General features: G+C 38.5%; 2 protein-coding genes across 6 annotated transcripts in view; both read left to right on the top strand.

Moving 5' to 3' along the window:
• LOC105432307 (Down syndrome cell adhesion molecule 1) overlaps nucleotides 1–13,742 on the top strand; it is a 68,325-nt gene that overhangs the window by 26,126 nt on the left and 28,457 nt on the right. Inside the window, exon 7 of the mRNA XM_089074331.1 lies at nucleotides 5,146–5,269. Within this exon, the coding sequence (XP_088930457.1) occupies nucleotides 5,146–5,269 (124 nt within the window). The remainder of the gene's footprint in view (nucleotides 1–5,145; nucleotides 5,270–13,742) is intronic.
• On the top strand, nucleotides 8,733–12,766 carry LOC148938183 (uncharacterized). Of its 5 annotated transcripts, none has more exons than XM_089084395.1 (6): nucleotides 8,733–9,030; nucleotides 9,243–9,366; nucleotides 9,438–9,587; nucleotides 9,783–9,906; nucleotides 10,247–10,370; nucleotides 12,646–12,660. In XM_089084395.1, the coding sequence occupies exons 1-4, from the start codon at nucleotides 8,976–8,978 to the stop codon at nucleotides 9,823–9,825; spliced, it is 372 nt and encodes a 123-aa protein (XP_088940521.1). In that variant the 5' UTR covers nucleotides 8,733–8,975; the 3' UTR covers nucleotides 9,826–9,906; nucleotides 10,247–10,370; nucleotides 12,646–12,660. The 5 variants fall into 5 exon arrangements, with proteins under 5 accessions (XP_088940521.1, XP_088940519.1, XP_088940511.1 ...); XM_089084393.1 differs by lacking the exon at nucleotides 10,247–10,370 and adding an exon at nucleotides 10,707–10,833 and having other exon boundaries at nucleotides 12,646–12,655; XM_089084385.1 differs by lacking the exon at nucleotides 12,646–12,660 and adding an exon at nucleotides 10,707–10,721.

Genomic DNA, 13,742 nt, shown 5'->3' with positions numbered 1-13,742 from the left:
ATTTGCGGTTAATCTTAGTTTTCATTTTGTTTACGATAAAAGTTTTAATGAATTCTTAATTTGCAATGACATAATATGAATTATAATTTGCACCGATTTAATTTATTTAATATTATTTATTTATTATGTAACATTTTTGCAGTGAAAAATTGTCGTATTTTATCTTTAATTTATTATTTTTCCATTTTAATAATTCGATGTACGTATAGATGCATCGAAAATTTTGCATTTGATTAGAAGTTTGATTTTATAGAACCGGTCGGCTTTGCAAAGCCCAAGTTCTCCACTATCGATAAAAGTCGTACGTTCGAGATCGCGGAAGTCCAAGGTCTGACATTGCAATGTCCCGCACAGGCGTATCCTGTCCCAGTCTTCAAGTAAGTTCCCAGATATAAAGTGTGCGGGAATCGATTTCCTACGGTTTAACGATTCGGTATTTGCCCGTTTGTATTTCTGGTTACGTAGAACCGTTGTCAAGCTCGAAACCGAAATTAACGGCATTGGACGTGAAATCGACGAATCCGAATGCGATACTAGACTCCATCGCGACTCTCTTGTGCCCCGTTCAAGGGTTTCCCGTACCAGCATTCAGGTAAATTGATCCTTAATTTCATATTCGTCAGAGCTATCCTCGCCATCTGTTTCGGGGTAATCTTTGATTGCGTCGATGGTGGATGTAGTCATCGAGGACACGTCATGGCAGGTGATTATCCTCCCTAGCGTTTTGCGAGGGTTGCTGAGCACTGCATAGTCAATACAGCGCATTTGATTGTTAGCATGAAGTATACCTTGTCCTGGTATAAGGTTTCTTAGGCATTAAGAAAAAGAAAGAGATTGCAATAAATGTTAGGAATTATCAATTTAATATAAGACATAATCTGTTAATTTTTTATTAAAAATTGTTTTATTTTAAGTATCTTAAACGAATGAATAGATTTTTTGAATAATTTCCATTTCATGATAATCATAACAATTTATTAAAATTTGGAAATTTGGTTCTTCTTTTATAGAACCGGTTGCCAGTACGAAACCAAAATTTCCAATGACAGAAAATTCTCGTACTTTCACAACATATACGATACAACATGAGCAACCTCTAACTTTACCATGTCCAGCTCAAGCGTTTCCAGTACCAAGTTACAGGTATATCGAATATATAAAGATTATGTACGTTGGTTAATACGCGGTTACCATGCAGAAAGTGATTGAGTAAACGCGAGAGAAAGTGGACATTAAAGGGCAGCAATCGATTTTTCCCTCCGGCTTAATTCCTTGTTATTCAAATTATATTCAGATCCCAGTTTAATTTCTACCTCAGGCTTCCTTCGACATAGATATTTAATAACCATCATTTCCTATCTTTATTTATAACTTAGTATTTCAAATATACGTAGAATTGTAATTGTAATATAAATATTTGTAACATAAATTACTGTTTTGCGTATCTTGAATAAAATTATTTTCAAGAAAATAAAATTTTTTCTTAAATTTCTTTTGAAACACTTTTAAGAGAATATTTATCTTTGTGAGCCTATATATAATTGTATATTTCTTACACATTGTTGAAGATATATTTATATATGTTAATATGCTTTTTCGAGAAAATTTTATATTCTTCTTCTTGTATTTGAAATACAATTTTTTTATTTGATTCAGTTCTACTTCTGATTCTTCCTCGGGATACCCAGTTCTAGCGTTCAAAATATATCACATATAAATATATGTGCAGTATCGACACGTGTGACATTCTAACGTTTCCTCAATGTAGAGCCCATGTCCAGCGCGAAACCAAAGTTTACGAATGCTGACATAAAAGTGGTGAGACCGACGGCGAGCTCCACCGCGGTGTCGATGACTTGCCCCGCTCAAGGGTTCCCTGTTCCCATTACACGGTCAGTACCAATTTTCGTGCCTAACAATGCTTATTCTCGTCCTCGTGCACCTCTTAGAGCCGACGTCAAGCGCGAAACCCAAATTGCCGAGTATACGTAAAGTTGAGTTCATGGAAGCTAAGGCGCGTGGTGCAGTAAACTTGATGTGCCCGGTGCAAGGTTACCCTGTTCCAATTTCGAGGTGAGACGTGAATACATTCTTCAAGTGATTTAGATTTTTAACTATACGTTCAAAGTTGAATTTTCGATTTACAGTAATTTTTGTGAAAAATTTTTTCAATTTTTTAATTATTTAATTAATTATTATTTCTTTTATCGGTGATGTCGCGCGCTGCCGCGTAAGAGATTGATCGTTTCCGTTACATCTCTCGTAGAACCGGTCGGATTTAAATCACCGATTTTCTCCACCGATGACACATCTAGAGCCTATCCTAGACGTATGGGTACGGACGTGGTGCTTGCCTGCAATGCTCAGGGATTTCCCATCCCAACCGCCAGGTAATTTTCCATAAGAGGTTCTTACGCGCAGATCCAATTTTCGTCGATTTCAGAACTGATAGGCGCTAGATCGCCTCGATTAACGTCAGACGATTTAAGTCGTACAATCGGAAGGCATGAAGGACAACCCATTAGTATTTTCTGTGCCGCTCAGGGAAGCCCTGTACCGACTACTAGGTAACAGCTTTTAGATTCATAGCTGACAAAATTTGACTTTGTAAAAAAAACCGTTTTGATATGGATGAGATTCGAAAAAAAAAAAAACAGAATTAATTCGAGGTCGAGTTTCGTTTTTTTAGAGGAAACCCTGTTCCTGCACAGTACGTAGGTGTATGTAAAGATAGCTTTCTAAATAAATTAACGTTCTTCAGAGCCTGTTGGAAGCAAAGCACCCGCCTTTGCGGGTGATACAAAATTGTCTCTGCTGGTGCGAAAAGTGAATATGGACGTTAGTCTATTTTGTAATGCTCAGGGTCATCCTCCTCCAGTATCTAGGTACGAGATTATTATAGCATTATTAATTAATAGAGATAGAAAGTACTGCTGAAGCAATAATACAATATCTATTTTTAGCAAAAGAAAGTTGTTAAATTCTATTTTATAAGAGTCTTTTTATTAAAAAACGAATTCAACAAAGCGTTCATTATAAGGGGATGCCCTGTCTCTGCTTAAAATATGTGAGCGAAAATTAGGTTCGCAATAAATAGCAAATCGATATTCTTTAGAGCCTGTCGGAAGCAAGGCACCCGCCTTTGCCGGTGAAGCAAAGATATCTTTATTGGCACGGAAAGCAAATGCAGAAGTCAGTCTTCCGTGCAATGCTCAAGGCCACCCTCCTCCCGTGTCTAGGTACGATATTTAATAAGGATTCAAATAACATCGATCTCTTAAAGTGATATTAATTTCCTATGGAAATCTTTCTGAACATTAAAAGCTCAAAAATAATTTCAAAAGTATTTGAAATATTTATGTACAAAGTATAGATATAAAACATTTTATAGATATCTTTAGAGAGACATTCTAATATTATTCGCAATATGTTGATTTATTTAAGCGGAAGAACTTCATTGACTTTTCTTTCACATCCTCTTCATAGCACAATCGTTATGAAAAGTCGACAAGGGGAACCCTGTCCAAGGGTATTCAGTCATATAAAGCGCACACATTTTTCGTGACGTTCTTTATTCTCTCATTTAGAACCGATGGGAAGCAAAGCGCCCACATTTATCGGAGATGTAAAAACATTCTCTTTGGTTCGTAACTGCGGATTGGAAATGAGCATGCTATGTAACGCGCAGGGGCATCCTATTCCTGTAACCAGGTACCAGATAATTGCATATTGTCAGTTTCATATTATAGTTTCCGTAATTTAACGTCATTGTAATATTAGTATTAAGAAGTAATAATTTAACGATTCTCAGTATGGTTACTCGAGTTTCCTCGCTTTTGAAATCTGACATAGTTATATGACGATTGCTTCATTTCCTCTTAATGTAATTAGAACCAGTCGCCACGAAGAAGCCGAAGTTCTCGAGTGAATCAAAACTGGCTTGGTACGATCGCGTTCGAGGAGACAATTTGACTCTGTTATGTTCCGCGCAGGGGTTCCCAGTTCCCACATATAGGTACATGCTCAAGTACTCTAAAACCATAAATAAAACAATAGATAATTGCCAGAGCATGCGAGACAAGCCTCACTTCGTTCTCTATCACACAATTAGAACCAGTTGCCACGAAGAAGCCGAAATTTTCGAATGATGCAAAATTTTCTGGATACGATCGCGTTCGAGGAGACGATCTGACCCTGCTATGTCCCGCGCAGGGGTTCCCAGTTCCTACGTATAGGTACATGTACTCTAAAGTTATGGATAGAGCAATAGAGAATTCTTGCAGCATGCGAAGAGAATTTTATTATTTATTTTCCGCCACTTAACTAGAACCAATTGCCACGAAGAAACCGAAATTCTCGAGCGACGCAAAGAAGGCTTGGTACGATCGCGTTCGTGGAGACGATCTGACTCTGTTTTGTCCCGCCCAGGGGTTCCCAATTCCAACGTATAGGTACATGCACGCAAATATCAAAGTCATAGATAGAGCAATAGATGATTCTCATAGTACGCGAGGAGAATTTCACTTCCTTGCCTGTCATATAACTAGAACCGGTAGCCACGAAGAAACCGAAGTTCTCAAATGATGCAAAGCTAGCTTGGTATCATCGCGTTCGAGGAGACGATCTGACTCTGTTTTGTCCCGCGCAGGGGTTCCCAGTTCCAACGTATAGGTACATGCATACAAGTACTAAATTGTAGACCGAGCAATAAGTGATTCTCTTGGCATGTTCGTATCTATAAATTGTCAGAGCCAGTGGGAAGCAAAGCGCCGACATTGACGGGTACTTTGAAAGGAGGTTGGATGAATAGCAAAGCTGCTTCCAGTGTTGTGCAATTTTGCCCTGCTCAGGGCTATCCAGTACCTTCGTTTAGGTAAATTCAATCTGCCGCATCTGTGCTTCTTTTTAATTTCTTAAAAGCTATTAGCTATTTTCAATTTTAATCTTTAGCTAATTTATTTTCCATTAAGTACGTTATTTCCATTTGAATCTGTATTAATTTTTTATTTGTGAGTTATTTTTTATCGATTATTCTAAAATTAATGCAAGTCATGTGACTTCGTGACTTTCATTGATTTTGTATTGTTCTGTCACTTGAAAAGGATAATTCTCTTATTGTATATCGCATGTTTCTTTATATATCAGAACCTGTGGGCAGCAAGGCGCCTGCATTTACGAGCGATGTGAAAGGTGTGTGGATGGAAAAGACAAGAGCATCCAGTGTCGTATTACCGTGTCCAGCACAGGGATATCCTGTGCCTTCCTTTAGGTAAAGGCTTCTATATATATCTTACAAAAAAAAAAACAATGAATCGCGTTTACAGTTACAGATGGAAATCATGAATGATTATATGAACCAAGCACAAGTTATTGCTTCCTCGCTTCACATTTTATCTTTACGCGCCGTTTTCTGCTCCGATTTTCCGCTCCGTTTCTCATCGACGAAGGGGTCTCCTGTTCCATCAGAAAGGTTACATAAAAACACGGCAAGCGTTCACGCTAAGTAAAAATATCAGCTTGTTGAGCAGTTGTTGCATAAATGATTAGAGCCAGTCGGAAGCAAAGCGCCAGCGATAACCGGCATCGTAAAGGGCGTGTTGATGGAGATCGGAGCGCGATCCGCAGTCGTATTATTTTGTCCGGCGCAAGGCTATCCTGTACCCTCTTTTAGGTAATGACAAAAAAACATAATTAAATTTAATAGAATGATTGATTTTAATTTAGGCTAAATTTTACTTTAAGCTCTACAACATTTATATTAATCTAAGAATTATTTTCTTTTTATTTTATTATTTTTGAACTCAACGAATTACCTTAATTCGTTGTTTATAATAATAAAAGCAAACATTAATTTTTTAAATGTGGATAAAAGACTAATTGCGTTTGAATAGTATGTACAATGTACATTTTAAAATTCGAGTTGGTCTATCACGCACGTTTGTAATCGTTAGAGCCAATTGGAACTAAAGCTCCCGCTCTCAGCGAGTTAAGAGCAGGATGGTTGAAGAAAAGAGCAAACTCCAATGCTGTATTATCGTGTCCGGCGCAGGGATATCCTGTACCCTCCTTTAGGTAATGACACAAGATCGATACAATTAAATCCGATACATCTTGCGATATTTATATTTCTCAAGCGAAAATAAATCGTTTATTTTTTATTTCTTCATTTTATGCTCGAATCTTTTAGCTTTGTTTTGATTTATTATTTGATAATAGCGCACCGATTTATTGATTTAATTCGATTAAAGATTAATCCTGAGCTAAAGATTAATCTTGAATAATATTACAATTAATTTTATCAAGTCCAAGTTGTTCGTTAGTTGATCGCATGAACGTTTATAATCGTTAGAGCCGATTGGAACTAAAGCCCCGGCTCTCACGAACGAGATAAGAGGGGGATGGCTGAAGAAGAAAGCGGGTTCAAGCGCAGTATTACCATGTCCAGCGCAGGGATATCCTGTACCCTCTTTTAGGTAAAATTACCGTATTTAATGAACACGTGTTGCGTGCCGTTTTTTCTGATTTCTCGATGGCTTTTGTCCGCCAGAACCGGTCGGCAGCAAAGCGCCGGCATTGACGGGTGATTTAAAGGGTGGATGGAAAGAAAGAAGGGCGGGCTTCACGGTCATATTGTTCTGCCCAGCTCAGGGACACCCTGTGCCTAATTTTAGGTAAATTTTTTAAATCTAGAGATAAATATACAATTTTTCTTAAAAAAAAAAAACTGAATCTTTTTTCGAGAAAAAGATAATTAAAAGAAATTTTTTTGATGAATAAATGTCTTTACCTTCGATATTTGAAATACGTTCGTTTTCTGAATCGTCAGAACCGATCGGAAGTAAAGCACCAGCATTGATCGGCGAAATGAAACGCGGATGGAAAGAAACGATCGCGAGATTCAGCGTGGTATTGACATGCCCAGGTCAGGGCCACCCTGTGCCCAGTTTTAGGTAACGATATTTTCGCGATCTCTTTTTGAGCGATTAAAATGTATGTAGAACCGGTCGGCACAAAAGCGCCCTCGATATTGGGGGAAAAAGGCAGTCTGATGGAAAGGCGCACCAATACACACATCGTGATTCTTTGCCAAGGGCAAGCTTACCCTGTGCCAGCGTTCAGGTAAATTATATATGGGCGAATTAAATGGTTGATTAGCATCATCTTTTATTTAATTGTAAAAGCTATGGTTTAGCATTTACGTCGGGAAAAAAATCAATACTTGATAATAATTTCTTTATTTCTACGATATATTTGTACAACGAAAGGCCTGTAATATTTACTTGCGTAAAGAGCCGGTAGGTAGTAAGGCGCCCTCCGTCACGGGTGATGCAAAACGATGGCTACGAACGAAATTGACGGCTGGATTCGCGATGCAGTGTCAAGCGCAGGGTCACCCGGTACCAGCGTTCAGGTACTTAAAGTGTGATTGTGCCTCTTATTGATTTGTGCGATTAATGACATGATATTGACTCGTGATGCTGACGGACGATTATAGGAAGACAATTTCGGCTTGTTTTATTTTATTCGACGATTGTATATTAATACGAAAACACAGATTTTGTGATATTGTGCTTCTTTTTTCAATTCGGAAACGATATCCACTCGACTCTTATATTGTCAGAGCCGATGGGAGCAAAGGGGCCGAAATTCTCGAGTGACGATCGTGTCAACTCGTTTATACGCGCTGCAGGAAGCGCATCGAGCTTGCAATGTCCTGCGCAGGGGTTCCCCGTACCGTCGTTCAGGTAATTGATAGAATGAGAAGAATTAGAAGAATTATTCAGACGCGTGCTTTCACTTCGCTCCAGAGCCTGTGGGATCGAAGGCGCCTGCCTTTCAGAGTGACGCGAAAAGCAGTACTTACATAAGAAATGCGAAATCGTCGCTCGCGTTAACTTGCGCCGCTCAAGCATCGCCACCTCCAACTCACAGGTAATTTTATTAACTCTGGATATAGATCGCGTAATTTGAAGTTTGAATCGATAAAAATATTTGCCGTCGGAATTTATATTTTTAATTTCTTAAATTTTAATTTTTTTAAATATTTTTAATAAATTTTTAATAAGTTGTTAATAATTAATAATGTTTTTATATTTTTTATGCAAATTTGCAAATTTTTTATTTTTATGTATAAAAATAATAATTATAGGATAGTTTTTTCAAATTACATTTATATTTTAATATTCTTTATTAATAACTATTATTTTTAATTTATTAGATTAATTAATATGAAATATAATATGGCGGTGGCACGTCCTGTCCTGATTTAGATGTGTTATTTTAAGAAAAATAATAAGTTTCGTTTTTACATTAGAACCAGCAGGTCGTGTATCTCCAAAATTCCCGAAATCAGCAAAAATTGATTCGTTCGAGGTGGCGAACGGTGCCATGATAAGTTTATTGTGCGATGCACAGGCATTTCCTGCTCCCGCGTTTAGGTCAGTTCATAATTAGTCTTATTCAAATCTGTTCTATGCGCTCTGTTTTTATTTCCAATTTAATTTTAGTAAACTAATAAAAAGTATTGTGCGACGGTGGCGCGTTCTGTTTAAATGCAGATATGTCATTTTAAGAAAAATAAAAAAATTTATTTACGCGTTAGAACCGGCAGGTCGAGTATCTCCAAAATTTCCGAAATCAGCAAAAAGTGATTCATTCGAGGTGGCGAACAGTGCCGCCTTAAGTTTATTATGCGATGCCCAGGCATTTCCTGCTCCTGCGTTTAGGTTAGTCTATATATTTAAATAATTTTATTTAAATATCTATTTATTTAAATCTCTGTTCTACATTCCGTTTTTATTTTCAATTTAATTTTAATAAAAAGTATTGTGCGGCGGTGGCGCATTCTGTTCAAACGCAGGTATGTGATTTTAAGAAAAATAACAACATTTGTATTTACGCGTTAGAACCGGCAGGTCAAGTGTCTCCAAAATTCCCGAAAATGGCAAAAATCAATTCCTTTGAAGTGGCGAACGATGCGGAAATCAGTTTGTTGTGCGATGCACAGGCATTCCCTGCTCCCGCATTTAGGTCAGTTCATATACATACAAGCATATTTATATTAGCCTCTTCAAAATATACTCCACTTTATTTATTTTCAATCTAATTTTAATAAATTATTAAACAGAAATTAGTTTAATAATTTTAATAAATTATTAAACAGAAATCGCACATGGCGGTGGCGTGTTCTGTCCTGATATAAATCTATTATACGAAAGATAATAAAAATTTATGCGCATTAGAGCCAGCAGGTCGTGTGGCCCCAAAATTCCCGAAAACAGCAAAATCCAACTCTTTTGAAGTGACAAACGATGCCGAAATTAGTTTACTGTGTGATGCTCAGGCATTCCCTGCTCCCGCATTTAGGTCAGTCCATGGATATATTGAATTAATCTTCATATATTTCCGTAGAGCTTGTTCTTACTTATTCAATGCAGTATAACTTCCGTAATGTTATCTGTAGAACCGATAAATGGTGCCAAGCCTAGAGTCGCTTCGACTTCTAAATACGATGTTCTCGCGTGTGTCGTCGGAGCGGCTGTAACAATGTTATGCCCTGCACAGGGACACCCTCTTCCAGCTTATAGGTATTTATATTATTACTGTTAGTTGTAATTTGTAGTGGAGGCTGTCCTACATTTTATCAATTTTATTCCCTCATAAAAGTATGTCTTCGATATGGCGTTCCTCTTTAGGCAAAGGACAGTTTTATTTAGATGACACATATCCATCAATGTAAGATATCTCGATTCATTTCATCGCTTTATTGTTTATGCATTTAGAGCCAGTAAGTGGCGCAGCACCGAAAGTGCCACCGACAGCTAAAATAACTGTCCTCTCAGTCGCGTCGCGAACTGCTATGGTGATGCTGTGTCAGGCTCAAGCGAATCCACTTCCTGTCTTCAGGTACGCCGATATAGGCGCAATATTAAAAGGAGTTTCTTCTAATCATTTTAAAACGAAAATTAAGAGAAAATAGATTGACTCTAAATGAAAAAAACTATTTATTTGAGACTTTTCTATTTTCAAGAAAAAGTTATCTTAAAACAATCTTTAGACACTATGAGTGTATGCGTGTGTGTTGTGTGTCAGTTTAATTAGTTTTTTTAAGTCAAAAAATAACAAATTTCTCTTTCTGAGATGTGCATCTTGCCGATCATATACTTCAATATTAAATTGAAACATATATGTGAAGATATCGATTGATTCCGCGGTAGGTGAAACCTCTCGCCCTTTTCGTTTTTAGAACCGGTTGGAAGTAGTCCACCTCGATTGCCGCCTAGATCCAAATTTGACGGAATGATGAAAAACGTGGGTCAAGCAGTGACGTTGCTCTGTGAGGCTCAAGCTAGTCCGTCGCCTTTGTTCAGGTGAGCAAAGTCGAGCAATTTAACATAAATCGTTTGAATTTATTCAAAAAACTCATATAAAACAAAATTATTTAAATTCTCTCCTGGATTATTAATAATTGTAATAAATTTGACTAAAATTGGATTACAAGTATCTTTATAAAAATGAAATATTTTGACATGATTCGTGAGAATTCGTGAGAAAAAAACGTAAAACGGTTTTCAATCGTTATCTTCACATTTTATCGGAAATTCGCGTTCTGCGTGTCATAGGTCAATAATACGTTGAATAACGATGACGACGACAATGATTATGGTGGCCTCGCGTTTTCCATTTTGTTATTTGCGCTATTGCAGAACCGCGAGGCAGCGTACGTCCGAACGTACGAGACAAAGATGTGAACGGATTGAGGAGGGACATCCAAATCGGACGTATGGTCGGCCTACCTTGTCCTGTTCAGGGTTTCCCAGCACCTGCATTCAGGTATAGGCATTCCCAAGCGAATTGACAAATCGCGATGCGAATTAGAGTCGCATGTCGGCAATTTCGAAATATACACAACGTTTGTATATAATTATATCCCATGTTAAATTGTTATATAATTGCGGGAAGATCAGATCCAACTGGCGCAATGAGACGTGTCTTTCACTATGTTAGTTCGTATCGTTGCACTGATCTCCTGCTTACAGAACCAACCGGCAATGTTGCGCCACGCATTGCCGGTGAACGTTACGAGGGTGGCAAATTAATAGATGTACCAAAGACGGGTATGGCGGCCTTGGACTGTGCAACTCAGGGTTTTCCTGTCCCACTGACAAGGTACATTAGCAAAGATTGCTGAAATCTCTTCTTTTCTATGCGTTCTTCAGATGGTACAAATAAAATCGCACCACGATCATCGGGCAAGAAGTTTGGCTTTGAAGTTGTCCTGGCTACTGAAAGTCAGGACATCGCGTTGAGTCATTCACTTCAGGGATACCCTGTTCCTCTCACAAGGTAGACTCTGAAAGTTTTCACGAATAAATCTGTGTCCGTTTCCTCTGTTGTTTCCTCGTTGTCGTCGTCGTCGATAAATCGAATCAAGTTCTAACAAATTGCTGAAATAGAATTCCAATGTGAGAATGCTCTTGATGAACGATAGAGAGTGAAAATCACAATACGTTATATATGTAGGTTGTGGAATTTGAGAATTAACAATTTTGTGAATTCGGGATTATGTAGATAACAGTGATTTTACTTCCAACATTTATCGCATGACGTGATCGTTTATGTTTGGCATCGGAATGAGGGCAGTGTAAATTCTAAACAATTTTTTGAGCTTAGTAAAGTATATTATTTACGTAGTGCTATCAGATACGAGTGCCATGCAATAAATAACCATATGTAAACTGCATGACACTCGTTATAATGTCATAACTGCAACATTGCATTCGATAATCATCATCTGGCAAGATTGGCATCATAGTCAGGTGAGTAGATTGCATGTGAAAATTCTATCGAGTTAAGTCAAGACGAACGCAATGGCGGCTAGGGTACGTATAATTCAACTCTTAATCGCTTAAATTCAAACCTCGCGGAAATCGGTTCCAGAATGCAGTTAAGAAATAGAGTGAAATGGAAACGAAGTTCTCGATGAGACGAAGTTCTCACACACTTTGGGCGATCTATTTATTTCAGAGCCGTCTGGTCGTACTGCCCCGAAGACGACTGGCGACGGCCTTAATAAGTACCGCGGGGTAGAGGGCGAGTCTCTGGCTCTGGCGTGTGCGGCACAAGGCTTTCCTGCCCCGATAACTAGGTACACACCTCCGTACAGATCTCATTTCTCCCTAATTTGGATGTAGTCTCATGCTCCACGGGGCACAGATCCTGTATTCACTTTCGATATTTTCCATCCTTACCCTCTACCCCGTGTCGGGTGGCGGTACCGTAAGATTCGACAGGGGCAAGAAGAAAGAACGAATGATTTTTTGTTTTTTTTTTTTTTTTTTTTTAAACAGAGATAGGATAAAATTCTGGAAAGAAATATACAAGTATTTTTAAAATCTGTAATGTGAGAGAAAGAGCATAGAGAAGGAGGAGGAGAGGGGAAGAAAACGAGAGAGAGCGTAGATTAGTGCAGAACTTGGAAGCGAGGTTACCGCTGAAAAAAACTGATATTTTCATGCGTTGACTCAATGATTTCGATCGCCTTTCAATGTAAATTACGCGGTACTACATGAGATACAAACGATAGCGTTAATCGACGAAATATGTATCCCTGATGCGGGGCCAATCGGACGTGTTGGTTTTCAGTGCCAACTGGATCCTTCCCTCAACCCTCGAGATAGGTGACGGAAGCGCGACCTCGAAAAGGATGCGGGCCCTCTGCTCCCCCGGTATCCTCGGTCCGGGTGGTCCAAGAGGGCGTCACCCGATCAATAGGGCGGTCAATGTTGCCCTACACCTGCACACCTCCAAATAAGTCCCACAATATTTGGCTGGTAAGTCCTTGCCACCTTCTCGTGCCTCCGTTCATCCGATCGTATTAATTCATTCCCTATCCTCTCTCTCTCTCTCACTCATTCAAGAGGAAAGGTAAAGAATGGATCGTTCGTTTATGTACACGTGTGTGAGTGATTGAGAAGAATCGAGCCTTAACGTTTTTTCACATCGTTGCACTATTGCCATTAAACGTACCGCCAATTCACCACCATCAGTTTTGCTCCCTGTCCAATCGCCTTTTATTATCCGTCACCACTTGCCATTATATACATTCGACAATATCTCGTGACTTCCGTTTGAAATTGATTCTGAAATTGATTACTCAATGCTGGAAAATAAATTTTTGAATAATTGTATATCGCGAGATATATTGATATATAGAGAGATATTGTTGTTTAGAAAAATATGAAAGTGACCCTGCACTAGCACCTGCGTCCAACAACCATGTCAAAGAATTACTGCTGCGATCGCTTGATTACGTCATTTTGTTCTGTATTATTGGCGGTTCTTTTTTACGCTCCTCCTGCCTCTTAATCTAATCAGCGACGACCACCGTTGCGAACAATCGTCACATCACAAAGAATTTGATAACGTGTTCAAATTTGCTTTCACACTGTAATCGCCCCTCACTTTCTCCCTTAGGAATTTCCGTGGCTAGAGTTTTAACACCTTCTTACATATTCTTTTGCTTTTCTTAATATTATCGTCGCCGCCACTGTCTTTATTCTTCTGTTGCGCCCCGCATCGCTTCTCGATCTTAAGGTTACTGTAGAAACATCTTATTTTATTCTTAAATTGTGTGATTTTGTTCTTTTGTGAAATTACTTCGTGTGAGAGATGTGACACCGAAAGAAACGATGAACAAAACGGAAGGCCGTGCCCAGAGACGCCCAAAGCCCTGCATACAG

Source organism: Pogonomyrmex barbatus, unplaced genomic scaffold (genome assembly GCF_055798465.1).
Source record: "Pogonomyrmex barbatus isolate J1 unplaced genomic scaffold, ASM5579846v1 scaffold1, whole genome shotgun sequence".
Lineage (NCBI taxonomy): Eukaryota > Metazoa > Arthropoda > Insecta > Hymenoptera > Formicidae > Pogonomyrmex > Pogonomyrmex barbatus.
This window is presented reverse-complemented; position numbering and strand designations above follow the sequence as displayed.